Source organism: Rhinolophus ferrumequinum, chromosome 14, assembly GCF_004115265.2.
Source record: "Rhinolophus ferrumequinum isolate MPI-CBG mRhiFer1 chromosome 14, mRhiFer1_v1.p, whole genome shotgun sequence".
Lineage (NCBI taxonomy): Eukaryota > Metazoa > Chordata > Mammalia > Chiroptera > Rhinolophidae > Rhinolophus > Rhinolophus ferrumequinum.
In genome coordinates, this window is record NC_046297.1 from 18,228,918 (window position 1) to 18,251,813 (window position 22,896).

Sequence of the window (22,896 nt, forward strand, 5' to 3'; positions counted from 1 at the left end):
ATGGCTTCTCTCTACCTTCTAAATAATAACTGAGTTCATTTATTTTGGGTATCAAGGTTCCTTTTACAATATCCCAATCTAAAATAAATTCATTACATGATATGCTTCTGTTATGGTCTGTTAAACCATTATTATTTGAAAGAATAAAAATGAAATGTAAGAACTACCATAACTCAAAGCTTTTGAACTGATGCTAAAATCACAGGTCAACTTGTTCAACTTAGATTGCTTTAGAAAAAAGTTACTTATAGCTAAAGGTAGCTTTTTTAAAAAAACTTTTATTTATTTAGGTGTGTTTTTCCAGGACCCATCAGCTCCAAGTCAAGTAGTTGTTTCAGTCTAGTTGTGGAGGGCGCAGCTCACAGTGGCCCATGTGGGGATCGAACCGGCAACCTTGTGTTAAGAGCACCACACTCTAACCAACTGGGCCAATCGGGCTGCCCTAAAAGTAACTCTCAAGTAACTGAAGTGAAGATTTAAATGTTTCCACGTCTCACTGTTGTAGTACTTCGTGACACAATTTAATGACACAAAGTTCATTAAAAGTATATGGCATTACTAAACTTTAAAGAACTCAATCACAAAAATAAAGAACTTTAACTCTAAGCCTTTTATGTACCAGCTAAAGGAAGAAACACAATAAACAGCAGTGAGTATCACTTCCTGTGTCAGAGACACCAACAAGGCCTGCCTTCCACATCAGACCTACACGTGCAGCTGTCCGTAGTAGCGATTGAACACGTAACAGTTAAGCATTAGCCAATTACAAAGGATGCACCAATGTTCATTGGATTAGCATTTTTCTGTAACTGAAATGCAGGAGGGACAAAAACACCCAAAACAGTATTTCATAAAGTCCATTTGAACTTGTTATTAAAACAAACACTTTTAAAAATCAACAGCGATGTTTGTGAAAGAACAGAATTTTCTTGACTTGTGTGAGTAAATCCTCTTAATATTGTCCAAATGCTATTGTCATAAAGACCCTAGTTTAAGCAAACATAATTCAGGAAAAGAACATCATTGAGCATTAAACGGAAATTCAAAATCATCCAAATGCTTTAGTTTAAAACTCCCTAAGCAATTTAAAAAAAAAGGTATCTACTTACCTGCCCAATATCTGTTCACTGCCATGTAAAATCAAAGTAAATTACAAAATTAACCCCAACTGCCAAAGGCATTGTTATATTAGTTATAGCATCAAAGCAAAACAAAACACATTCATTCATATTCTCCCCCCCGCCCCAGGTCCTCTTAGACTGGGCCACTCTGTGAAGGTCCAGATACCCAGGAGTTGTACTAAAAACAGAACTATCTGAAGTTCTTTAGAATAGAGCTGTATACGGCAGATATTTTGTTGCGAACTTTTCAGTTAACTGGCAGACATGTAGGCAGAAAGTACTCAGTGCACTGAAGGATTGGGAAGAGCCAAGCAGGCTCCTCGGGGCCGCAGGGCTCCTCAGCGACCGACCGCTCCTAGGTAACTCACATGTCACTCACAGACGGTCCATTCCCAGCCATCCCAGGGGACCTACTGGCATGCTTCCAGGGAACATAACAAGGAAATAATTTTTAATGGTCACGTGTAAGGGTCCCTTACCTTACAGTCCAATCAGGGAAGGCGGTGCGCTGTACACACGAGAGCCTAAATGCCTCATGTTTATTGCAGGGCTAGTTTTTCAACTGATTCCTATGAAGTTCTCCAGAAGTCAGGAGAATGGAACACTGAAAAATTCTGCAGCGTTGCTATCCAGAAAGTCACTAACATGTTTACAGAAACGTTGGTATTACACGAGTATATCTCAGCTCTGACCATCGGATATCAGAAAGCTTAAGACAAGCTATGGATTACATCTTGATTTTTTTTTTCCTTTGGCAAAATAAAGAACTGACAAAGCAACCAAACTTCAGAGACAACTAGATATGTGAATGAAGCTTTAAATGAACCAATATTATTAGCAATGTTAACACTAATATTTACATAAACATCAAAAGATACATTTATAGAAATAAATGAAGACTTGCAGTTTTACTTATCCTGGAATCAAAGATGGCAAAAGCAAAAAGTCAGCAGTTTAATTTCACGTCGCACCCCCCACCGCCCCAGCTCTCATCACTATGGATATAATGTTCCAGACAACAATAAAGCCATCTTTAAAGCAGCTCTATAACAAAGACAGGGGAGGTCTAGTGTACTTGATATGCAGCTAAAGTTACCGACGCTAAGTAACCAAGGCTCGGGATTAGAATAATGGTATTACCTGAACACCTGGGTCCTCATCTTCTTCAGGAGGAGGAGATGGTGGGGGCGTTTTGTCTAAGTCTGAATTTTCAGAACCTTCTGTTTTTCCCTTGTTGACCTTTTTCTTCAAAGCACTTGCTTCTGAATCAGGTTTCTTATTACTAGAATTCAAAGTGGATCACTTAGTGTTCACTTTTTAATGAGGTTTTCCACATGCCCCATGCTTTATATTTCCCACATTAATATCCCCGAAGTACCAATGACAATTGATAAATCACTGCATGTTGGCCATTTATAGTTAAATGGTACTCTCAATTCAGTTTTTATGGCAAAACCCCAATTGATGACCGTCAGCAAATACCTGACCTAATTAAAAAGAAATTAAATGCAAAAACTCCTAATACCAGACAGAGTACATTTGTGCATCTAGACAATGCAAAAATTCCTGCCAATACACCCAGCCATAATGAAACATCAGATTAAGTAGTTTTGCTATCAAGTTTTTAAGGTGCAGAATATGTTTTTAAAACTGTCAAGAAAAACTAGAATATAACGATAATTTCTGGGCATCTTTTGCAGATAGCTATAAACACTCCCATGTAAGTCTTTTCTTGACCAGTACTATTAGTGTCCTCTTTTATATCATTCAGCCCCATTTTTATCCAATTTACAGTTTTTAAAAATATAAACAATTATATAGCAAATTCCTTTTCTACAGAATTTTAATTAATGCTGTGTTCCTAACTAAACATAAGCTTTATTTTGGTGCTAGGAATTTTGTGAAGTAGTCACAATAGCCTTTTTCCCCAAAAGCTAGGTCTCTGATTTAAAAAAAAAAAAAAAAAAAAAAAAATCTAGCAAAGTGAGCCCAATAATTAAAGTACATGTTCCATAGTATGTTTTTGTCAAAAGTTAAGATTTGAACATTACATAAGTCGAAAGACATGAACTCTACAAAAAAAAATTTTTAAGCTTACCATCATCTTTAGAATGTTTACCTGACATTCTTTTCGTGTGCGCACTTAGTGTTTACTACCTTCCATTTCAATTTTAAAATCGGCCCCAAGGTTTTCTAATATCAATTATCATTTGTTATCCAATATTTAAAATAATCCAACCTCAGTAATGATTATATTTACTATTTCTAGAGAGCCTAAAATTCTAATAAAATTTGAAAACTAAAGAAAGATTTTCAAAATACTTTTAAAAGTTTATTTATTGAAGTTTGTAAATTGCTAGCTAAGTATGGTGATAGAAGGCATTAAACTGCGTTGTTTTCAGCCTCAGCTACTACAAGAGGCCAAGACATCTATACCCTTCTATTTAAGTAAAGCACATGTCACATAAAATATTCCAAAAGTTTTGTTAATATAATTAAGTATCCATCACACACCTAAAATGTATTTTTGTAATAAATAAAACCTTTGATAATTTTTCACTAGTTATTTTTAAATACTCAGAGCTTATTTTTATTTTGTTTCATTAACATTTTAGTATAGTCAATAGCCACATAACTTACAAGTCAAGAGTACAGCAAATGGCAGTTAGGTTTAAGGAGCTCTTTTTATTTAAAAAAAAAAAAAAAAAAAAAAAAGGCAGTGTCCTAAAAACTTGAAGTCCCCAAAAGATCCATGAAAGAATAATATTTTTTAAATTAAAAAAAAAAGACATCCATACAACAGCTCCTCATCCAACTGTCCTAGTGTTTACGCTACACATGGACAGAAGTCTCCCCCACTATGAGGCTCCATTTCCAGCATTTATTTCCGCTCTAACTGCCACAAATTATACAATACTACAGCTGAACGCTGGGCCCCTTCCCTTTCATCTGCACGCCAAGAGCAATCAGATTACCCTGGTAACCAGCGGTCACATGACCAGCACCTGCTCTTTTGGCTGGATGCCACTGACTAAAGCCATCTGCTTCCCTCAATCAGCTTTCAAACATTCTCAACACCTGCGCTGCAGTGTTTTGTGGTTTCTTTTATCAAATCAGTGCAAAACTGCTTCCAAAACTTTACATATTTCTCAAATTTGTTTAAATCAGAGGTAGGCCTGTCACAGAATTGGACCACTGCCAGGTACAGTAAGTTGGCAACTAGTGCTTTTCACGGTGACCTCTCTGCACCAGGGCGAAGCACACAATTTGATTTAGTGGGGTTAGTGCACCCTGTGCAAACCGTCCTGTAGGAGTAAAGGGCTCACCGTCTTGAAACCCACCAGAGCCCAGGTTTGATGAAATGTCAATTTACTGAAAGAGAGAAGTACTAATGGTTTTCCATCTGCCCTTCCCAAGAATGAACTGCGTGGAACCTCCAAGACTGCTAAAAGTTGGACAGGACCTCTCCAGATGCTCAGACAAAAAGCCTGTAGCCAAGGGAAGCACTCATCCCTGATCTGATTACTGACAGGTTTCCAAACTCATTAGACCCTGCACTGTCAATGCTGCCCAGACACAGAGAAGCATTTCCACACCACAATCTTCTCAGGACACCAACGCGCAGATCAAAAACTGGCTAAGTCAAAAATGTTACAAAACCTTCAGTGTTTCCTCAGAGACATTACTACCTCCAAGGACAAAATGGAGTTATTTAAATTAAATGGCCTTTGCTACTATTTAGCAATTAGCTAATTTCAACGACATGTTATATAAAAACTGTTTTGCCTCCAAAAAAGCCAAAGTTAGAATTTTTCTTTTAACAAATGAGGGGCATGTAGAATGGTGGTTAAGACCCTGACTTGAGTCAGACAGACCTTAGTTCACGTTGCAGCTCTGTCACTTACAACCTGTGACCCTGGATAAGCACTTAATTTCCCTGAGTCTCAGTTTCTTCACCTATAAAACGAGGTAATTATACCCTCCTCCCAGATTCGTTACGAGGTTTAAATGAGATAGATAATGGTTGAAAACCTTGGCAGTGTCTGGCACAAATGGCCAACATCACACACATCTGGAAGAAAAGCAGCTGGGAATGTATTCTGGGAAGTCTGGGAACGTACAAGGTGTGATGGAAAAATACAGTGAATGTTCAAATAAAAAAATTGATTACCGTAAAAGACACATTGCCATTAACCCCCCTCAAAATACTCTCCCTTGCTCTAGCACACTTATCCCATTCTTCTTGCCACTTTCTGAAGCAGTTCTGGAATTTCTGATTCGTGAGTGTCTTTAGTTGTGCTGTCATGGCTGCCTCAATGTCCTGAATCATTTTGACTTTGGGGAAGAGCCAGAAGTCGCATGGTGCCAGATCCGGTGAATAAGGTGGATGAGGACACACCCGTAATGTTTTTATTTGACAGAAATTGCCATATACCGGAAGTGATGTGACATGGAGCATTGTCATGATAGAGGATGAACTACAGACACTCACAAAAGAGGACTTCCAGAACTGCTTCAGAAAGTGGCAAGAACGATGGGATGAGTGTGTTCAAAGTGAGCGGGAGTCTTTTGAGGGGAATTAATGACAATGAGTCTTTTACTGTAATAATTATTTTTACTTAAGCATTCACCATATCTTTTGATCACACCTCATATTCTCTGGCTGTGGCTCAGGCTCACTTGGGCCGAATCAATTGCAGAGACTCACGGACAGGACCCCACTTCATCAAGGTTACGTCACCGACACAACATGAATAAAAGGAAAGTCCTTTATCAACATTCCTCAGCACCAGGCAAAAGCACAAACGAGCAGGTAATCCTAAGGTCCACTCCTCGCCGTGCCCACAACCACTGTCTTAGTTCAGAAATGTTACGACTTCCCACCTTGACTGTTACAGCTGCCTCCTTCCTGCCTCGTCACCCGCATAATCCGCGGGCAGTAACCCACTATCAGACTACTGGAGAAAGGACACATACTCCAACATACACAGTCATTATTTAAATCTAGTCTTTATAACGTCAGAGCCAAAACAGCCATATAGACATTCCTCTTCCAAATTATAATTTGGGAAGCTGGAATGCACAAAGAGGGCAGCTTTTCCAGTTGGGCAGGAGAGCACGTTATTAAAAAAGAACATCCCTTAAACCAACACGACGGTATTGAGGATGAGGCCACAGGGCTGCCTGGCGCAGACACAGAACCTTGATGCACCTCCCACAGCTGCCATGAGGGCTACTCACCGGCCAATGCGACCCACGAGTGAGCATAACAACAAAGTGGGGAACGCTTTCTAATTCTGGATCTGACGGGCCTCAGCTATAGAGAAATCATGTCAGCCCTCGCTCCTCTCCAGAACTCACCTGCTCTGCCTCCCACATTTCCTAGCTCAATGACATGGAACGGCCACCCAAACGCCACCCACAAACCCCTCCTCCACGTGTCACCAGACTGACCAGCTGAGATGCGAACCTGATTGGATCACCCTGCTTCAGCCCACTCCCATACACACTGAAGTATAAGCTTCTCAGCATTGCCACAGACTCTCTGCAGTTTCTGCAGTTGGCAGCATTCATCTTATTTTTCTACTTTTCCCAAGTCCCGTGGGCTTCATGCTGCAGACACGCAGAACTAACTCTCCTTAAGGCGTACACTTCTCTCTCCTACCTCCACTTTCCCCCCAGTCTACTCATCTGCCACACGCAGCATGGACATCATTCAGTCAGACAAGCATTTTCTGGCCACCACAGTCTGGATCAGTAAGAGCCCACTCCACCGAATGCCTCATGATACCCCACACAAGGGAGAGTTAAAAGGCACAAAACTTGGTGGGAACGTTACTGCAGTGCATTAAAACCAAAGCAGTGTGTGTGTGTGTGTCTTTCTCCAACTATCCTGGAAGCTCAAAAAGAGGAGAAACTGTCTTCTTTTTCTTTGTGTTTCTAGTGCCCGAGCAGGTAGGTTACTAAAAATGTTAGCTGATGGGTTTAACTAAACAGTGCAAGTCACAGGGGTAACAACAACACACATACACAGCCCCTACCATTTGCCAGGCACTACTCTAAAGTGCCTTTCTCATTAACTCATTTAAGAACCCCACACACAGATTCTATCTTTATGATTAAACACCTATGACGTTCAGTAAAACGGGGCTGAAGTACTCCCCGAATAGAGCGAACCGTAGCAATTTTTCAAAACCAGTGTATCTATGTACGTCCCCTCCCTCCGCACAAGACCTTTCACATCCCGATCCTTATCGCCCATCATTATTGGTGCAGCCGAGACAGAGCCTCCCGCTCCGGGAGCTGGCTGACAGCCCTTGTGATCGATCCTGGAGGGAGCACATTTTTCTGGGGATGGTGCTGGTGGTTTGAAAGGCCACTGTCCCTTTCCCAGCTTTTTTCTCACATTTCATCGTGAGAGTGGGGACACACTGGTGGGCAGCTGGAGGTGCTCAGGGTCTAAGCTACGTGACACGCAGGTTGCCTCTGCCACATCAAGCTCTAAAGTTCTGCGACTGCCCCCAATGTGATCAAACACATTGTGTTTGATTGGTGATCAAATCACCAGTGTGATGAGAATTCAATGAGAAAAAGCGTTAACACAAACTCTATACTCAGAGACGAGTACCTGTCAGGTGGACGGGCACTATACGACATCTACCGTAAGGAAGGATTCAGTCAGCTCATGGCGGCGGGTGTCTACCACGGGGGGCCAAGTGGTATCGCCTGAAGTGGGGCTGGGTGAGCTCACCCGAACCAAGACAGAGCACACAGATAGTAACTAATTCTGTGGGGTGAGAAAGAGGGCAGGCTTTTTAAAGAAGGCTTTATGCAAAAGGACAGAACTTACTAGAAAGCCAGCTAGCTAGCTGCCCTGATTTATTGCAAAACAGAATACAGTTAAACACTGATCAGCATCAGCCTAAGGATCTAAGTCCTCGAAAGAGAGTTTGGAAAGGAACCGTATTATGGGAACAAATGTGACGAGAGGAATATGGTCAGTTAATGAAGACGTGTGGACAGTGGGAGGGAGTTCTCAGTCCACCAGACCCACCCGATGGGACAAGTCAATGGACATTCTCATCACATCGGGGAAAATCAACCCTGAGGCGGGGGTCATTAACATGAATCAGATTTGTTTTCAGGGACTCGAGTGAAAATGTCACACTACAATCTTTTAGAAGCAGAAACATATAGCCTTATGTTTTGTATGCGCAAAGGGCTTTTTAATTAAAAAAAAAATTGAACCTAAAGGATAAGCAGGAGAGAGGCTCATGGCATGGGATGTTTGTTCCCACTGCTATCCTACTAAGCTGCTGTGATGAAACACGTACTAAGCCGTCACAGTCAAGGTCAAGGGCTCAGTGCTATAGACAGAAAATCACCAACCCTCTCGGAGCAGGCGTGTGAGAGTCTCCTCTAAATTTTTAAACACTGAAAAAGAAAATTGAAAGATAAAGAGGCAAACTAAAAAAGAGACAAGGTAAAGTACTAAAAGTTTAAAAGGATCAATTAAGGCAACATGAAACATGACACATCAGAAGGTAAAGTTAACCCAACAAAACAAAAATTTTAAATAAAGTCCTAAGACTAAAATGTATCTAACAGCTAACCGTGAATACAATAAAATGCAGACGACAAATTAATGAAGAAAGAGACAAAACAAACCACATGACAGATAATAAATCCAAAGGTCAACACCACACAAAGGCACTTGGCTCCGCAGGGGAAGGCCCCAGGAGCCTTCAGCAGACGCTCAAACGTGTGCGGTTCTCCACAAGGGAGCCCTGGGCAGAGGGCATCTGGATGGGATGGGGGTACAGGAGCCAGAGGCGGCAGAGGGCATCTGGGTGGGATGGGGGTACAGGGACCAGAGCCGTGTGTGACCCCTGCACACCTCTCTGCCCCGACACAGCCTCTGGGCGCTCTGAGTCGCCCAACCTTGGGCCCACATGCGTCACTCCAAGCAGGTTTTTACCACCAGCAATTCCTAAACTCCACTGACAAATTCTTCACCCTACACTTCTAGCTGAGAAAGAGAAAGGAGTTGAGAAAAGAGAGAGAGAGAAGGGGAGGAGATTCTATTTTATTTCTGAAAAACAAACATGATTTCAGTGACAAATTACTAATACTTTGTTTTTTAAATTCGCTGAAAGTCGCTTTAGAGGATGGAACACCTCGAAAACAAACAACGTAATCTAAATTGCTGCCTTACGCGGCTCTTACAGCATCAAGTGCTCCCTAAGTACATTATGCTAAATTTTCAGGAAAGGAATAGCAAAGAAAGTTAGAAAACATACAGAAACCTAATTCACTTTCATTTAAAAATGTGTATTGCAAACAACATGCTTCACCATTACCTTTCAATCAAACTTCCCAAGGGTGAGGGAACTGAGGATGAAACAGGTTCCACGCTCAGGCCGAGAAGTGGCAGTCCCAGGCCTGGGGCCAGAACTTGTCAGGGGGCAGGGCCCATATCCGCGTCCTGGGACGGCCCGGAGGTGTCTGGCCTCCTCGGGAGATTCTCCTGAGGAGCCCAGCACTGCCGGGCCTCTGGGGTGTCCTTCAGGCCTCGGAAATGGCTCCTGGTGAGTGTCTTCTGCCAGGCGAGATCATCCCCGGGGCCTTGCAGTAACACTAGGATCCTGTCCTGAGGACAGCCACAGTGCTGACCATTCTATTTAAAGAAGAATGTTTTAAAAAATGAAAGAGAGAATGTGCAGTTGGAAACTCTCCTGAAAGAACCAAATCCATTCTTAGTATTGAACATATTCTAGAGATAAAAAAGACTCATCGTGCAGTCAAGAATTATAAAATCTAAAGGCTACTGAGTTGTATGGATTGATGTTAAGATCTGCCAGGGGGAACACGGAAAAGTGGTGCAGTTATCTGAGCACAGAACCCTAACAAAACCACGGGGCCTTTGGCTGCATGGCACTGGCTGGCAGTTGCAGACAACATAAAGAATTGAATAAGTTAGACATTATTACAAAACTGATGAAAAAGGAATGCCTCTCAAAGTCCCTTTGCTATAGTGTGTTCTTCCAAGTGCCAACACTAGGGCAAATATTTGGCTGCTTGTGCCGAATTTCAAGGTGCCACTCATTTATACACAGCATCCCCACGACCCAGGAAGGGGGACAAGTGATGGATGGCAGTCAGAACCGCACCCGCTAGATTCATAATTTCCTTTCTGATCAGCCAGGGAGTTAATACAACAAATGAGATGGAGTGCCCACGCACATTTTCATCAGGTGCTGTAGGTAGGTGGAGAATTAGAGCAAATGGTAAAGCCAACACGGAAAAAGTATCACCACCCTCCCTAACAGGAGAAGCCGGACTGCCACTAAAATTATATTGTTCCTGCAGGAATCAGGGCTACATACAAAATTAGTATTCTAACGCAAGTTCAAGGTGTTGTCTTTCCAACATTAAAGAAAGAAAGAAAGAAAGAAAGAAAGAAAAGAAAGAAAGAAAGAAAGAAAGAAAGAAAGAAAGAAAGAAAGAAAGAAAGAAAGAAAGAAAGAGAGAGAGAGAAGAACAGTGCCCTTTTTCTTAATTCACACTCTCCATTTCCCTATTTAGCATTTGAAAGCTAAAGCCACATAGACCTCTATGTAAAGGTGGCTGAAGTGAAGGCTGGCATTTTCAGATGCCTGATGCTCTTACGGTGGTTTCCACTTGCATCCAGTGACTCAAAGGGGCCTTTCTCTAGAGGGAAGACTACTAGCCAAAACCTGTATATATCATGTGACAAATTTTGCATTTGTACAGAACTCCATGCTTTTCCAAAGCCATTTTGATATAGACATTTTTAATAATAATTTTTTACAAATCAACCTGTGGTTCCTTCTGCTCTTTATATCTTCAAACTCTAACCTCACACCCACATGTACCATGGCAACAACGTGTGCTCCACCCTAAAATTCGCTTTAAGAAAGACTTCAAAGGACTGTCTCCAGAAAGATCTCCCTTCACGTGCTACTGCTGCCCATGGCCTCCTCACCCCTCAACTTTCATTTGATGGGGACAGTGCGACTTGAAAGTGGGATCTACATCACCGTCTCCCATGGAAACAAAGTGGCAGCGGGCCACCACTTTGAAGTGCACTGCAGCTCACTGGACGGGCAGGAATGAATTTCCAGCAGGCCCAGTGTGGTCCTCTCCTGCATCCAGCGCAGAGCACGGGTTGGCTGAACTTGCTTTTAAGGGTCAATGTTGCTAGGATTCTCTTCCCCAATGAGTCTGAACTTAACCACATGCAGTCAAAGATACCAGGGTCTGTACAAAAAGCAGCTGACAACTCCCTCCCTGCTCATTCAGCTGACCGAAGACAAATCAGACAGAGGATGGGCCACAACATAGCCTGTCGCTGGCAACGGAAAGACTGAGGTGGTTACCCTAAAGAAGAGAAGGATGGAGGCTTTAAAAGACCCGACGGGCTCTTGGTCAAAGAGAATATAACCTTTGAGACCAGCAGAAAAGGGGGCCCCTAGTCCCTTCCCTGACCTGGACCTGGGATTTAGCAGGGCAGACGAGTGGGCAGAGACCCACACGCTCACGGGCACTTTTTCTTCCTCGTTTCTCTCCAACTGAAAGGGCACAAAAGTCCATCTTGTGACCACACGTTAAAGAAATCTATACCCTCTTCTGCAGGCATAGTGTCCAAAATACTTAATTCAGTCTTTCCAATTAGGTAGTCTCGCATCAAGACTAAATCAAAGCATTTGAGTAAAGCAAAGAGCCAGAGACTGAAAAGAAGAAAGGCTGTGGTTTCATTTATTTCATTACCTATGTGCCTGATGGGAGACATCGGACGCTCTGGGTTCTCTGTACTTACTGGCAAAACTAGTTTATGGTTTGCTTTTGTGTCTAATCTCTACAGAGAAATTTTACATGTATAAGAGCACACTATAAAATATGCATTAGTTTACCAAAATATACTACCACTGGGCCTTCTGACTGAATAAAAATATTTCTTGGGTAAAATGCTGACACTCGCTTAGATCACCACTGAGAAAACAGTATCTGAAAAGCTAGGCTCCTCAGAAGAAAGCTGCCACGTAAATGGTAGTGTGATTTGCAAAAAGTACCCTTTACATGTTTTTGGTGCTTTAAAAAATAATAATAACAACAGCAGTATGTTCATTTTTCAGTTTTAAATATCTTCACTCTTAATTGAGAAATAGCATTTTAGTTTTCGACTAACTTTAGAATGGAGGGTGGAAAAGAGAGCAAGGGACAAGATATGTTCCTAGAAACTGCATAAAAAGCAATTCTCGGATCAAATATATGGTGATGGAAGGAGAACTGACTCTGGGTGGTGAACACACAATGGGATTTATAGATGATGTAATACAGAATTGTACACCTGAAATCTATGTAATTTTACTAACAATTGTCACCCTAATAAATTTAAAAAAGAAAAGAAAAAACAAAGAAGCAACTCTCCATGGCTTCATTTTACTGAAGCGTCAGTAGTCAGGTCACAGTCTCTGGCTGAGCTCCCTTCTTTATGTACACTCAAAGAATCTTTATGTAGCTAAATGGACCACTAACTCCTTCAAGAGTCATTCAAAGGAAGCACTTCCTCCAAATTCTCTCTCATCCGACAAGGGCCAGGCATACACAACAGAAAACGCACTGAAAAGAACACAGATCCTCATATTTCAGCTCCAGGAATCCTTCCATGCGCAAAACGGCATCCCCTCCAGCCCCCAAATGCCCTCGCTTTTATTTCCAATATTAATTGCCAATATTTGAAAGCCACAAGGACACCTGGGGAGAGCACTGTAAACAATGGGCAGAAAAACACATATTAACATAAAAAGGAAAGGGGGAGGGAGAAAAGATACATTTCTCATAGGAAAAAAGAATGTGGCCCATTTGTCTCATCATTAAGATTTTAAGCATCTTTTTAATACACGCTGAACATCTTTTTCTGTTTCACTACCATTCTATGTGTCAGCTTTTGGGCAAATTCTTTTAAGTTCTCCTGTACAGGCAAGGCAAATATAATTATATTTCGGTTGCCCAAAGGGCCAGGTTCATTGGGAATGGCCACAAATTCAAGCCTCAGCCACTTTGTGGACTGAGGGAGATTGACAGATACCAGCGAGGACACCAGACAGGCACACAAGAAAACCAGCCACATTTTCTCAGGCCCTTTATTACGGAGTGTGAATGACGCAGAACAAGCTCTGTCCCTGCCGCAGACACAATGTGGAGCCAGCCAGACCACCAGTGGGTCACTTCCGTCATCCCCGCTCGAAGGACAACACGTTTGCTTGTGGAACCTCACCACTGATACGGCTACAGGCTACGCCACGTTCTTCATTTCACTTCTGTGTATTCCCTTTATTTGAGCCCTCTGTAGGAAAATTATTTTCTATATAAACAAATTCATCAAGTTAACTTATTCAAGGATGGAAATAACTGGTATCACATAACATTTTACAAAACAAAATTGCCACTGCTGTATTCCAGTGCTGAAAAGCAGACTGCTATGGCAATTCAACCCGGTACTAACATAACCCAAACCCCCTATTACCTTCATCACTGCATATTCAATTTACATAATTATTCTGCTATGCTATTCAGAATTTACATGTAGTTGTAAGCACTCTACTTATCCTTGCTTCAGGATGCTGTTTCTTTGCTAGACGTAGCAGAACAATGAGACCACAATCCAACACACTCTATTCATGTGACCAACAGAAACCCTGTGGCTCAACAAAGTAATGGGTTGCTTTGTTGACCTACTGAAAATCTCTATTCAGTTACCATATTCTTGGACAGCCATCCCCATGGACAACAGGGAAACCTCTCAGGAATGTCCTCGCCACACTGCATAAATCAGCAAGTGGCCCTACAAGTGGTCAAGTCACCAGGACCTGACTCTCGGTGCCACTTCTGCGTGGTCTCCTTAGTCTCTGGGCCACGTGACACCAACTCCCTTTTCACTCGCAGATCTCCACACTCAACAGAAGAGAGCTCCATTCAAATATTTTCCACACTGCTTGGGGAAAAGCAACTAGAATCTATAGGAGGCACAGACTGAGGCTATTAGCTAAAAACAACGGGGGTGGGGGTGTACTAGACTTTCTTCTCAGGAGAAAATAATCATGTGCCCGTCTTCCTACCAAAAGCACGTGACTCTGGGGCAAGCAATTACTCAGATTCAGCCATGCTAAAAATGTCCTCTGCACAGAGGACTCAAACTTCTGGATGGGCAGCTCAGAGTACGCAGGTGGGGCCTGAGCTGAAGGTTCTGCTAATGGGTGAAGACAGGTCTACATCTGTACCAAGGAGGCCCGGGATGCCCAGAACGCAACTGGATTTGATGCCCCAAATTCCTACCAGTTGTGTGCGCTGTTAGGGATATTTTAATAAGTTTCATTGTTAGCTTCAACATTTTAGTATCTTCCCCCAATGTACTCTACAGGAGGTAAGGATAAGCTGAAGTGTATTTTTAAAGATAGGGCGAGTTCAATGTAGACTCAGAGCTTGAAGGAATATATACATGGAAATTTATGACAAGATCCACAATATAGTGGTTTTTTCTTTTTTATCAATTTTTACCATTAGGTGGTAGATTCAAAAACTGAGATAGAAACTGAAGGCAGACACACCTTTAGGCTAAAACTAGCCTTGGTGCTGTATTTTATGAGCCCTTGAAAGCTTCTTTAGAACACAGACTTACATTTTAAGCTAAAAACAAAACAAAAAACATTCTTTTTAGATTTTGCTTCAATGTTTTTCTCCAAAATAAGCACATGCTTCCTCTACCAAAAGCTAAGATTTAGTATGTAAAATATTTTTAAAGCCCCTCCTAAATCAGACTGGCATTCTAACCACGTCCCCCTTGCTCAGACCCCTCGCACTTGACACAGTACCTACAAATAGCAAGTATTTAATGAACTACTTCTTAAATAAATGAAAACAAAATTTGTAAAGGGTTGTGGGTTGAGAAGAGTGTTTATGAGGAGAAAATAATGGCTGGCAATTAAGAGGCCACATCATGAGGCTTCAAAGAACGTTCATAAGTAAATGCAAATATTAATTTACCAGTAAGATTGAATTATTGAATATAATTCAGTTATTTTAACACCATAAAAAGTACCGATGGCAAAGATTTTTGAATGAGTAGTGTCAAGCTTCCAGAACACTACAGAATAATGTATTTGGGGTTGCTTAGATATTTTCAGCAGGAAGTTGAAAACGCAAGTTTGTTCTTTCGCTTTGCAGCAGCATCTATCTATAGCCACAGCAATCACCTCCTGTCTTTGTGTCCCTTGCATGCACGCACAGGAAAGGTATACAGGTCACGAGCTCAGAAAAGATCACATCGAGCTGTCAGCCGCAGAACTGAGCGTACATATGTACATGCACACGTGTGTGTGCATATGCACATGGGGGCGGGAGGCGGAGCGTGTTTTCTAATGGAGTTTGCAAACAGGTTCAGATTAACCAAGTCTGACCATACTTCCATCTGGAAACTATATTTTCTAACATGAGCCATATTCTGAAAAATAGATTCAGATGTTTGGAATTGGTTCAGAACAGTTGTAAGAAATGCTCAGTACAAATGAAAAAAATTAGTCTTCAATGTCTTCTCCTCTCAGCTTTTCTTACTGAGTAAATATGCCTTCTGGGGGGCCAGAGAGTTGGTGGGGGAAGGACGGAGGGGAAGCATGGAGTGGAGCAGGCTATTTTCCTAGAACCTAAACTTCATGCTATTCTTGAATGCATATCTAATGGATGGATAACTGCCATTTGATTTCTCCCAGGTTGCCCACTCGGATTTCAACCCTGCCCCTGGAAGCCTTACTCCGCCAAGTGGACAGAATTAATTCTCCTGTTTCAACTTCTGGGAATCGGGCTGAAAAGCTTAGTGAAACATAGCAACCTGTCCTGCTTCTATAATCCTTCTTTCCCAGTTTTGCACTGTCACCAGAAATGAGGCTGCTGGTCTATGCTTCCAAACAATTATGCTGGTAATCTGGTCCTATTTGTTAAATGACAAATTTTCACCAAAAATTACAAAAAAGTGATTTTAAAATAAATAATTTTTATCCAGTAAAGTCTAAAAGGTACCATCCAAATCAACAGTTCATAATAATCAAGTCCTCAATTTCAGAACGCATGAAAATGGTAACTTTTTAGTCTGGATATTAGAGAGAGAAGCTCAGCAATGATGGCCCCAGTCAAACGTACCCCTCCCCTTTCCCGCCCCAGTTCCCAGGCTGCCACTGCGTGCTGCTCACTTCTGAGCTGTGTTTGGTGGCGCTGTTCCCGTGGACTGCCTACCTTGACTTTTTGCTGGCCTTGGGTTTTGGCGTGGCGGTTTTTGCTTTCTTTTCCTTTGGCTCTTTGGGAATCTTAGGGGCTTTCGGGGTCTTGGGTTCCTTGGGCTCTTTTTTCTCCTTGGGTTCTTTCGGTTCCTTCGGATCTTTTTTTGCCTTCGGCCTTTTCTTTTTCTTTTTTTCTTCTTGAGACCCGTCTAGTGAGTTCCTATTTAGTTCTTGGTTATCAACCCCACCGGGGAAGTCGTCTTTACCAAAACTTTTACTGGAATCCTCGGCAACAATGTGGTTGTTTTTCTTTTTCTTCTTCTTTTGCTGTGGCTGCTGCTCTATCGATGGCAGGTAATCATCACTCTTCACTAGCTGAGTGTTCGGTCCACTAACCTGAGTCATATCCGGCACTGGTTTCTCTAGAAAGGGCTCCGATGGAGAATGCTAAGAGACACAAATAGGAATTGAAATTAGTCTATCATTCCTCATAGTGAAGAAAGGAACTGAAAGTTAGTGGCTGTTTTTGAAGTTTACTCTGTACTCAAGGTAGCAAACATTTTACCAATTATACCGTTGTAAAATCTATCACTGTCTCTCATCCAAGAAAAGCTATTTCTTTAACAAGAAAGCTTTTAAACAGAGTAAAAAGGAGCAACTTAGTAATACAGTATAAAATTCAGTTCAAGAGAAAAACCAGTTCTCATTCAGCTAATGACACTGTCCATTTTCTTAGAGCTTGTGTAGGAAATGGTGAATGACAAAACAGTAGCAAAAGCTAAACCATAAAGGAATTTGAATGGAATTCTTCTCCCCATGTGGGAATGGGAACTCAAATTAAAGAAATATAATTAAGCCACTTTTAAAAAGAACCAGTGGCCTGAGCATTGCAAGATTCAGGTACTGTGAAAGTTTGAAATCAAAGTGTAAACGCATCAGTCTTAAAAGTACAGGTCATTTCTGATTTAAATAACATTAAAATGACAAATTGAAGGCACATATCCAAACTTAATTACTTCGAATTGGTAAAATTTCTTATACTAATATAAAATGCAGACAGTATTTTTCATAGGTTATTAAAGCTTCACATTTCCAAATTTCACTGAGGCAAAGAGAACCCAAACAGTCAACTTGGCATGCCTTGCAGATGTTTGACAAGCGCTAAGAGCCTATCCAGAGATGGTCATAAACACGGCAGAGAACACCAACAATTGGGATGGGAAGCTGAGTGGTCAGCTGAGGTCAGGGAGAGTCCCCGATCCAAACCAGGGCAGGGTAGGGTGTCATCTCCACTGTCAGTTATGACAGCGAGTGAACCTTTACATTTCAACGAGATACTTGAAAATGTATACTTGCAAATGCTACTCATTCCCCTTTTCATGTTCTCCAGACACTTAACAGTAACTATAATATCAACAGCAGCAACAACAGCTGCTAGTGTTTCATGAAGAATCTTACTATGTGCTGAGTACTTTACACCCCTGACACCACTCAATCCCCACACCAGCCCTGAGCGCTAGGTATGGACACTGACACTCTAAGATGCAAGAATGCGCCAAGGAGTTATAGACATATGTGACAGAACTGAGGCGGACATCAAAGCTCACGGCTGCGGCGCCCACGTCCCACACACCACCTCCAGAAGAGGAGAAGCTGGAGAACTCAGGCCCCAGTCTGCACAGGACTCACCAGTAACTCAGGAGCTATAGCTCACCATCAGCAAAGGACTATAGATTAGATTCCAATACAACTAGCATTTACTGAGCATCTATTTCATGCCATGTCCTCAGCTGGCTGCTTTCAGGAGTTAGTTCATCTGAATCTCACAACAGAAATGTGATCATCTGTCCCCATCGTTCAGAAAAGAAGTAAAGTTTGAGGAGGGTATGTGACCACCCAAGACCACACCACAGGGGACAGAGCAGAGATTTGAGTCCACGTTTCCTAAATCGTATCTTTTGCCTCTGTTCATCTCCGGAAATCTTATACACAGGTAACATCCTGGGGAAGGCTCCACAGGTTTCACTTGATTTCCGAAGATTTGGTGACCCAAAAACCACTGCCTGAAAAGACAGTAGTTACACTGTTTCTACTAAAATCTACCGTGCTTCCCCCAAAATAAGACCTAACCGGAAAATAAGCCCTAGCATGATTTTTCAGCATGACATCCCCTGAACATAAGCCCTAACACGCCTTTGGGAGCAAAAATTAATATAAGACCCAGTCTTATTTTCAGGGAAACACAGTACCGTGGTTACTAAAGAAACCTACATTCAATCCTGCACAAGTTTAAGAGAGAGTCCAGAACTATGAGGTGACAGATAAAAATTCTAGTCCAGGCCCTGCCATTAGCTTTATTATCTGGGGGAAATCTTTTCACTCATCTGGGGTTCTTCCTTCATCTGCAAAAAGAAGGGTTTGGGTTAGATGATTTGCAAAGTCTCTTCCAAAATACTATGGTATTAGAAAAACAAATTACACATTGCCCTTTCTTAGTCACACTGAGAGAGAAAGGACCGGGAAGAGTGAGGATACACAGGAAGAGAGAAGCAAGGACAGAGGTCTGAGGAGGGACTCCTGGCCGCGAGTCCACATGAGCGGATTCCACACAGGGACAGCCAACCAACCAGACACTGAGAAAAGTCTCCCTGACCTTCGTGCTTCTCACACACTCTCTCAAAAGTCACCCAAGGTACTGTCCAAATTACCATCACCTGAGAATGAATAGGATCTCACTGCTTTATTATTTTTAAGTTACTGAAGTCAAGTTAATTGTTACATGTTATTTGCTAATGTAAATCAGAAGGGAAAAGCTGTATCTTTTTGTAAGGGACACAGAGAGCAAACTTATTTGGGACAGCTATTTTTCAGGAAATGGGAGAAAAAGGATTTCCAGGAAAGGGAAGGGAAGGGAAGGGAAGGGAAGGGAAGGGAAGGGAAGGGAAGGGAAGGGAAGGGAAGGGAAGGGAAGGGAAGGGAAGGGAAGGGAAGGGAAGGGAAGGGAAGGGAAGGGAAGGGAAGGGAAGGGAAGGGAAGGGAAGGGAAGGGAAGGGAAGGAAGGAAAGGAAAGGAAAGGAAAGGAAAGGGGAAAGTCTACAAGTAAACAATTCTTAAAGCTTAGAATGGTGAATTAATTCCAGGCATGAATTAATGTAAGTGCTGCAATGACTCCATAACCAAGTATCGTCTTCTACTGAGAGATGCCTGGTACACACTTATGAATTAGAAACAACATATACCACCTTATCCAAAGACACTGAACACTGATCTACGCACTTTAGCATACAAATGATTTTAGATGCTCCTTTCGGTAATACATAAAGCCATAAATTAGTATCCCTTAAAAAACGTCATCTTCCACAAGGAGGAGAAAATGCAAAGACTAAATATACAAAAGTATTAATCCCGTGTGAGATGTAGCAGAATTATGTTTTGGTAGTATCTGAAATAGGGTGAAAAGGGTGCTCAGAAATATTATAGTGTTTACCAGACCCACATCTCCCTTAAATCTTTTAGAGAAAAGCTGTTTTTGTAAACATTTAACAAAGAACAGATGGCCTGCCTTAATCATGTGGGGGAAAAGCTGGAGCTCACAGTAATACCCTGAACCGTCTCCCAGGCCCAGCCACGTCCTGCGCACCTCCCCACACACCGCATGGGACAGTCTTCCTAATGCTATTTAATTTTACAGCGGACATTTCCCCATCAATTCCCACTGCGTGACAGGTAATCAATGCCATTAACAGCTGATATTACCATACAGGACATTCCTAAAACCTCTCATGTATTAGAGCGAATGTGGAGAATGTTAGATACCAAAAGTATTTTTAAATACACCCTATAGGAGTTTCCACGTGACACATTTTCTATCATAATTCCATATGCCGACTGGAATATTATGGAATATATAAAAACTGTGCCATAGACTTTTTTTTTCCTTCCCCCTTATCCCCGACCCCCTCCCATCTAGCAACCCTCAGTTTTTCCTCTTTGTCTCCAAAACTGTTTCTGCTGAGTTCATTCACTTATTCTTTTCTTTAGATTCCTCATATAAGTGAGATCATATGGTACTTGTCTTTCTCTGTCTGACTTATTTCACTTAACATAATGTTCTCTCTAGGTCCATCCATGTTGTTGCAAATGGTAAGATTTCTTTCTTCTTTATGGCTGCGTAATACTCCATTGTATAAATGTACCACAGTTTCTTAATCCAGTAGTCTACCAATGGGCATTTCGGTTGTTTCCATGTCTTAGCTATTGTGTATAGTGCTGCAATAAACATAGGGGTGCATAAAATTTTTTGAATTGGAGTTTTGGATTTCTCCGGATAAATACCTAGGAGTGGAATTGCTGGATCATAAGGTAGTTCTATTTTCAGATTTTTGAGATACCTCCATACTGTTTTCCATAGTGGCTGCACCAATCTGCAATCCCACCAACAGTGCACAAGCGTTCCCTTTTCTCCACATCCGTGCCAGCACTTGTTGTTTGTTGATTTATTGATGACAGCCATTTTGACTGGGGTGAGGTGGTATCTCATTGTGGTTTTTATCTGCATTTCTCTAATGATGAGTGAGTTTGAGCATTTTTTCATATGTCTGTTTGCCATCTGTATGTCCTTTTTAGAAAAATCTCTTCATGTCCTCTGCCCATTTTTTAAGTGGGTTGTTTGTTTTTCTGGAGTTGAGTGAGTTTTTTATAAATTTGTGACATTAACCCCTTATCAGATATATCATTGGCAAATATCTTTTCCCATTCAGTAGGGTCCCTTTTTGTTTTATTGAGGTTTCCTTTGTTGTGAAAAAACTTTTTAGTTTGATGTAATCCCACATGTTTATTTTTTCTCTTACTTCCCTTGCACAAGGGGACATATCAGTAAAAATCTTACTCCGGGTAATATCTGTGAAGTTTCTTTCTATATTTTTTTCTAGGAATTTTATGGTTTCGGATCTTACATTTAAGTCTTTAAGCCATTTTGAATTTATTTTTGTATATGGTGTAAGGAGGTGGTCCAGCTTCATTTTTTTGCATGTGTCTGTCCAGGTTTCCCAGCACCATTTATTGAATAGACTGTCTTTACCCCACTGTACATTCTTGCTTCCATTGTCATAGATTAAATGGCCATATAGGCATGAACTCCATTTATTTCTGGACTCTCTATTCTGTACCATTGATCTATGTGTCTGTTTTCATGCCATTCTGTTCTCAGTACCATGCTGTTTTGATTACTGTAGCCTTGTAGTATAATTTGATGTCAGGTACTGTTATACCTCCCACTTTGTTCTTATTTCTCAAGATTGCTGAGGCTATCCAGGGTCTTTTATGGTCCCATATAAATTTCAGGATTATATGCTCTATTTCTGTGAAAAATGTCGTTGGTAGTTTGATAGGAATTGCGTTGAATATGTGTATTGCCTTAGGCAGTATGGACATTTTAACTATATTAATTCTTCCTATCCATGAACATGGTATGTGTTTCCATCTATTTGTATCTTCTTTCATTGCTTTCTTCAGTGTCCTATAATTTTCTGAGTACAGATCTTTTACTTCTATGGTTAAATTTATTCCCAGGTATTTTATAGCCTTTGGAGCAACTGTAAATGGGATTGTTTTTTAAATTTCTCTTTCTGATGTTTTATTATTGGTATATACAAATGCAACTGATTTCTGAATATTAATTTTGTATCCTGCTACTTTACTAAATTCATCTATCAGCTCTAATAGTTTCTTGGTGGAGTCTTTAGGGTTCTCTATATATAGTATCATGTCATCTGCATATAATGACAATTTTACTTCTTCCTTACCAATTTGGATGCTTTTATTTCTTTTTCTTGTCTGATTGCTATGGCTAGAACTTCCAGCACTATGTAAAATAGAAGTGCAGAAAGTGGGCAAACTTGCCTTGTTCCTGATCTTAAGGGGAATGGTTTTAGCTTTTCCCCATTGAGTATGATGTTAGCTGTGGGTTTATAATATATGGCCTTTATTATGTTGAGATATGATCCCTCTATTTCCACTTTCTTAAGGGTTTTTATCGTAAATGGCTGCTGGATTTTATCAAATGCTTTTTCTGCATCTATTGATATGACCATGTGATTTTTATTTTTCATTTTGTTAATGTGGTGCATCACATTAATTGATTTGTGGATGTTGAACCACCCTTGCATACCAGGGATGAATCCCACTTGAACATGGTGTATGATCTTTTTAATGTATTGCTGAATTCTGTTCGCTAATATTTTGTTGAGAATTTTCGCATCTATGTTCATTAGAGATATCAGCCTGTAGTTTTCTTTTTTTGTGGTGTCTTTGTCTGATTTTGGGATCAGGGTGATAGTGGTTTCGTAAAAAGTGTTTGGGAGCCTTCCCTCCTTCTGGATTTTTTGGAAGAGCTTGAGGACAACAGGTGATAATTCTTTTTTGAATGTTTTGTAGAATTCACCTGTAAAGCCATATGGTCCAGGGCTTTTGTTTGTTGGGAG

General features: G+C 41.2%; 1 protein-coding gene across 1 annotated transcript in view; it reads right to left on the minus strand.

Moving 5' to 3' along the window:
- The window catches only part of CHD7 (chromodomain helicase DNA binding protein 7), a 186,507-nt gene that overhangs the window by 63,608 nt on the left and 100,003 nt on the right, over nucleotides 1–22,896 (minus strand). The window contains exons 3-4 of the mRNA XM_033125788.1: nucleotides 16,431–16,861; nucleotides 2,262–2,403 (exon numbers count right to left, since the gene is read on the minus strand). Of these exons, the coding sequence (XP_032981679.1) occupies nucleotides 2,262–2,403; nucleotides 16,431–16,861 (573 nt within the window). The remainder of the gene's footprint in view (nucleotides 1–2,261; nucleotides 2,404–16,430; nucleotides 16,862–22,896) is intronic.